Genomic DNA, 6,203 nt, shown 5'->3' with positions numbered 1-6,203 from the left:
TCGTCAATGATTTGACAGTGTTTGGCGGTAGGATTCTATCACCGAGGGATTTTTCCCTTTGAGGAGAAGACAGTGAATATGGAGCCTCAATAGAAAGATAAGATATCTTCAAATAAGCTTGATAAAAATGTGTATTATTTTGTGCCTATTTCTTATTTGTGGCAAGTTTTAACAGTTTTGACACGTAAAACAAACTAAAACGAATCAAAGAAAATGGGCCTACGTCCAATATTCATTTTCTGGGCCAAAACTATGCGACAATATAATAAATAATATATGGCAGCTGACAAATGTGTTTAGCTAGAAACAGGATATTTAACTGTCATCTTCAAAAAATGATATGAGTAAAATATAGAGATTGCAGAGGTACTTGACTCATATACTCTGGGCCAAATGTACCATTTGGACAACGGGGCAAGTGCCCAGGGGCCAAGATTGCTTGGGGCAAATGCCCATGGCAAAGGCCAAATTAGTTTGTTAGATCTCATTTTACATTTAACTTGCTCTCGCTCGCTGTGCCTACCCAAAGTACGACAGACTGCGAGCGGAGAGACTTAAAAATTTGGCTGGATCAACTTCAACTTGACGTTGACACGTGACTTTGTCGACAATCACGTAGTATAAAACTATGCAAAATGGAGAAGCTGGTTGGACAGTTGGGACCGCTAAACAAAATACTCAGGCATTTGTGCTTCTGTGAATCATAAGTTGTCCTTATTAAAAAGCACTTGATGACTGTTGAAGCATTGAATAGTAAGGCCTTCAGTATGCCTCTGTATAGAGTTATATAACAAAGGCTAGGTTGTTGAACATTTCATCATAATGTATCATTAAAATGCACATGCCTCCATGTGCTCAGCACTGATGATGTCCACAATATTGTGAGGGTGAGGGGGGCTCTTGAATGTTGGTGCCCAGGGCCTCAGTGAATTGTTAATACGGCCCTGCGCATACCTTAAGGCCCAATTCCATTTCTACCCCTTACCCCTTCCCCGTGCCCCTCCCCCTTGCTTTGAAGGGGTAGGTAGGCAGCATGTTGCCATGGGATCACAGGAGACAAGGTTAGGCTCACATCATGTCACATGCATACGTTTGTTCTGTGCGAGAATGTAACATTGCCCAAAAGTGGATGCAAATCATGTGCCACAGTGCAAAGGTGCAATATTCACAGGAATTCTTCTGGAAACAAGTCTCGGTTGTTGTCAGTTGCTGACGTATTTACCACAAGTGTTTATGCTCACATTGTGTGTTAACGCCTGATATAACATCTGCATCTGTCATTATCTAAAAGATCACTGCTGCTGGGAAATTATTTCTGCTTGCATCTCACACTTGACTCCTTGTGTCCCCGTTGCAACATCCTGAAAGCAGGGGCCGCAATCACAAACAAAATTGTGCCAGGCTGTTTTAAAATACAATTTATTAGTTGAAGACGGTAGACGGAAAACATGTAATCATCAGAAGCGGACTGGTACCGGGGTCATTTTCCACACATAGAACACCAGATTTAGGCGGACACAGAAATACATTTTGACTGCGGCGATGTCATTAAAAAAAGGGAGACGGAAAACACTATAAAAACAGTAGACAGGAATGATTGAAACTCACAATGACCCGCACTCGCTGCGGTCAAAACGCAGCCGGCTGTTCACCCATCCAACGCCTACTCGCGCTTATGGAACGAAGACAAAGCTTGCGATTCAACGCCGTCCAAATGCGCAGCCGTAAGAAAGACGACACCAAGTAAAAATAATTAGAATGAAACAATTTCAAAAACAGTTGAGCACGGACACAAAGATACACAAGGTCATAAAACAATACCTCACGTTACAAAACTGGATTTACAACCCTAAACCCGTTCTCAGTATTTCTCACTCTTTTACAGTGGCTTTGGCTTTTTCTGAGGATCCTGATCAAATCAAAGTATTTCTGTTTTCCCATACGCTTCATAATTGTTCAATGACCACACTAGTCTTTACTTGTGCCTTCACAGTATACTGTATCATTAAAACCGAAATCCTTAAAAACGTACACTACTTACCCTGCTGTACACAAGTCTGTCAACCCTGCTGTACACAAGTCTGTCAACACAATGCACATAAGTCTGAGAACACTGCTGCACATCAGTCTGTCAATACGATGTACATCTTTCTGCCCTGCTTAACATACGTCAATGTATAGTACATAAGTCTTTCAGCGTGATGTACACAAATCCCTCAACGGCACGTACAGTACCATAAAATACCCAGGGGGTTCAACTGGAAGTCGGCATCAGTGTAACTTGTTCTTGTCTTTTTTTGTCGTCACGAAACGAGTCGAAAACAATCAATGTACAACAACAATCCTAATTCTGGAGTGCAAGTGGTGCACTAACACCATTGTTCTCCTTCCGAGATTAAGCTCATTATTTATGATTTTTTTTTGGACGCAACGCTCCAGAGCACCTTGCACTGATGGTTACGGCAGCGTTTCCCAGCCGAATTGAAAAGTTTATCGGAACACTCGCTGGACGCAAAAAAGCGGATGTCTCTGGGGGCCGCTGAGCGCTCAGGGCGCCTCAGCAGTGGATCTCGTAGGCCACCTGCGACCCAAACAGCAGACTCTGTCCCAGGAACAGCCCTTCGGGGTCCAGCGTCGGGGGCCCCTCTCCGCCCTCCGCCGGGTTCCTCCGGGGCCCCATGACCACGCCCGAGCGGCTCAGCGTCTGCACCATCTCGTGGTCCAGCAGCGCGTCCTTCATGCTGCCCTGCTGGCAGTACCCGCCCACCATGGGGCACGCCCCGGCCCTGGGGCCCGGGGTGGGCCGGGCGTGGTTCAGGACGTACATCTCGTGGCCCTGGTTGTCCCGGTACTCCTCCAGCTGGGAGAAGGTGGTGGGCCCGTCGGAGTAGTCGTTGACGTACAGGATGCTCTCCTCCTTGCTGGTGCAGTAGGAGCCGCGCTCTTCCTTGCGGCGCTGGCGGTGCCGCGTGTAGATCATGACTAGGAGCAGCAGGGCGGTGAGCGCCAGCAGGGAGATCCCCATGGCGATGGCGGTCTGTGTGGCGGCGCCCAGCGCGTTGAAGTCCATGCTGTCCTGCTCGTACAGCGGCTCCTGGCTGACGTCCAGCACCTCCGGGTGGAAGTAGGAGGAGCTGCCGGAGGACGAGGAGGAGGACGACGACGGAGGGTGGGCGTGGAGGCGGGGCCAGTACTGGGACGGCGAGGACGAGGAGGACATGTTGACCGCTAGGTGGAAGCTCACCCTGGCCACGCCCCCCGGGTTCAAGGCCTCGCACTCGTAGCGGCCGGCGTGGGCCACCGTCACGTTGCTGAGGAACAGCATGCCGCTGCCCGTGTCGGGGTCGAAGCTGTCCCGCTCGCCGCCCTCCTCCACGCCACGCACCAGCCCGCCCACGCCGCCGCTCCCCACCGCCGCCTTGTCAGACCCTAGAGGAGAGGCGGGAGGGGGAGGAGGAGGAGACGGAGACGCGGTGGCGGGGCCCGCGGGCCCCGGGACGAAGAGCTCCCCGTCAGGGCCCAGCTCCTGCACCAGGCCCCGCGGGGACAGCTGCGTGCGGCCGTGGGAGGACTTCCTCCAGGTGACCTGGGGCTGGGGGTAGCCCGACGCCTGGCAGGACACGCGGAGGCTCTCCCCCAGGCGCACGGTGAGGTGGCTGGGCTCCAGCTGCACGACGGGGGGGATGCACACCAGGCTGTTGGGGGCCACCTCCACCAGGCTGAGGTGGGACAGGCGGGGGGGCTCGGCGCACATCAGCCGGCGCTGCTCGGCGGAGCTCAGCAGGCGCTGGCCCTCCTCGCTGATCCAGGTCCGCAGCCAGCCCAGCGCGCAGTCACACCGCCACGGGTTCTCTGTCGGAGGAGCACAACCCGCCATTTGACTTTGGGATGAGGCGAGAGAAAAAACTGGGTCAGTTTCCTCTGCCTTTGGTGGGGTTCTGAATATCTATTCATTTGCACTGAACTTATACTGCACAAAACTGTAACAGTATTTTTTGACCTTCTATCGGTGCTTAAGTTGCCATAGATATCTGTAGCCTATTTTTAGAATCTGACCTCAAACAGATTTTTTTGGCTTTCCTTCTGCAGTGCAGCCGCATGCTTTGAATTGAGTGTAAGTTGGTGGCAGTACAAGACATCTGTGAAGGAAAAATAATCACTGCTTTGGAGTCATGGCGAGTACGGTTGGTTGGAAAGCCAGCCAACCCCTTTCAAGGGTGGAGACGTTTTTGTGCGGCATGGTATTAGAGAGCGATGGCTGAAACACATTAAGGAAAGCAGTGGACCAAGGGTCTCCGGGCTTTAGTGCCTTCTGATTGGTACCTGGGTCAGTTGCATTGGTTGATTGGTTGCAAATTGTTCCACTAAAGGTTGGTTGATCACCAGAGTATGCCTATAGATAGGGGAGGTAATGGGCCACTAATTAGCTGTCCTCAGAGCTTCAGGGCTTACTGGCTCTAATGAGTATGTTGTAGTTGAAAGGGGCCATTCCAGCATGAAGACGGGTGCTCTGGAAGTGTACAGTGCTCTCGTATAATTGTGGGTGTTTTATCTTTTTCCCAAACAATAAACGCATTGCGGCGCAGGAAGAAGAAACCGGGCGTTGTGCGCTGGAGTGAAAAATAATTAATGTCTTTCCACCTAAAAGGATTTCTGGTGTATTGCACAAGCCCGACCACACATTTATAGACCCGAAAGAAAGACACCCAAAAGTATTTTTTATATTTTGAAACAGATTTGTGGATAGGAAGATAGGGATGGGACGATGGATTAAAAGAGCCGTTTTAGATGGATGAAGGTTAACGGATGAGTGGGGGACGGATTGAAGAAGAATGGCTGGATAGATATGTTGATGGATAACAGGAGGACGGAGGGTGAGTGGACGAACAAATAGCAGACAGAATGACAGACGCGTGCGTCTGCCCCAGTGCGAGGACAGGGCTCACCTGTGACCCGCAGCACCTGCAGGCTGACCAGGGCCTTCAGCGAGGAGGGTCCCAGGGTGCGCAGGTGGTTGCGGCTGAGGTCCAGCAGGGCCAGGGAGGTCAGGCCAGACAGGGCCTGGTCCCCCAGCAGCTCGATGCTGTTGTCCTGCAGATGGAGCTCCTGTAGACGCTGTGGGGGGAGGCAAGGAGGAGAAGGAGAACACATGGGGGGGAAATGGAGTCGAGAAAAAGGATTTGAATACTATGGGGCCGTTTTTGCGGATGATTCTTTGATCAAAACGACCTGACCGTTTTTAAGATGCATGTTATTAAGGCAGAGTGGGGAGCGCTCAGGCCTCTGGCTCAAGGATGCCTATAGGTAGGCTGGGATTTGAACCCAGGACCTTCCAAGGAATCCTAGCGTTCTAACCTATCGGCTCTCCTTGCCGAAACCTTGTTGGATTGAACCTGCCGAAACATTGATGAATTTACTGGAAGGCATCCATTTCAGCTCATAAATCAGGGCGGGAGGGAGTTAAAAACCCTGTGGTGAACATAAGTCGTAAATCTGCCGATGACATTTTGATACGTGGGGGGGGTGGGGGGTGGTAGTGGGGTGAGGCGCCGAGCTAAATGGCACGCGGCAGTAAAGGCCATGATGGCAGAACTAAACAGTTGCAGTTTTGCAGGCAATCTCGCTTCACGGCCATTTTGGCCTCAAGTGGTCCAATCGTGGTATTTCCGGTTGGGACCCCCTGCAGTGTGTTTGTAGGGAACGGCGCCATTACAGCCTCATTACCCTGTTGCCTGGCAGCCACTCTCACAGCCTCATTGCCGGTCTCTCAGGCGGGGTTGTGCTCTCCCTTTTCAAGCCGCTGACGTGTCCTTGCGCGTCTTTAAAAAACATGCACTAACTCATACCCCTACATGTTCCCGGCGATGTGACTCGCATGCTAGTGTGCATGCGTCACCCCCCCCCCCCACACACACACACACACACACGTCACCGCCATGAGCCAACTGGGCTTCGTGCACCTTCTGGAGCTCGTGGCTAAAGCATGGATGGATGCATAGCGATATAAGCATTGCTATGCAAGGGCAGGTTCGGGCGGTTTGACTCCCAGCCAAACGGCTCTGGGGCTGAGCCCCCCTCCCCCAGGGACTAACTCTCAGAAGCGTGCACAGAAGTTGTGTGTACTGACGTGCAGGCCCCTGAAGGTGTAGTCCTGCAGCCGGGTAATCTGGTTGCCGGCCAGGTACAGGATGCGCAGGTGGTCC

At 51.7% G+C, this 6,203-nt stretch overlaps 1 protein-coding gene across 1 annotated transcript in view; it reads right to left on the bottom strand.

Annotated features, from left to right (window-relative positions):
- Positions 1-1,403: 1,403 nt before the first annotated feature.
- The window catches only part of lrrc24 (leucine rich repeat containing 24), a 19,170-nt gene continuing 14,370 nt past the window's right edge, over positions 1,404-6,203 (bottom strand). The window contains exons 3-5 of the mRNA XM_030364457.1: positions 6,128-6,203; positions 4,947-5,115; positions 1,404-3,852 (exon numbers count right to left, since the gene is read on the bottom strand). The exon at positions 6,128-6,203 is cut by the window's right edge and continues 203 nt beyond it. Coding sequence (XP_030220317.1) covers positions 2,558-3,852; positions 4,947-5,115; positions 6,128-6,203 — 1,540 coding nt within the window. The 3' untranslated portion in view covers positions 1,404-2,557. The remainder of the gene's footprint in view (positions 3,853-4,946; positions 5,116-6,127) is intronic.

This window comes from Gadus morhua, chromosome 8 (assembly GCF_902167405.1).
Source record: "Gadus morhua chromosome 8, gadMor3.0, whole genome shotgun sequence".
In the NCBI taxonomy this organism is placed as follows: domain Eukaryota; kingdom Metazoa; phylum Chordata; class Actinopteri; order Gadiformes; family Gadidae; genus Gadus; species Gadus morhua.
The sequence above is the reverse complement of the archived record's forward strand: the minus strand, read 5'-3'. Positions and strand labels throughout refer to the sequence as shown.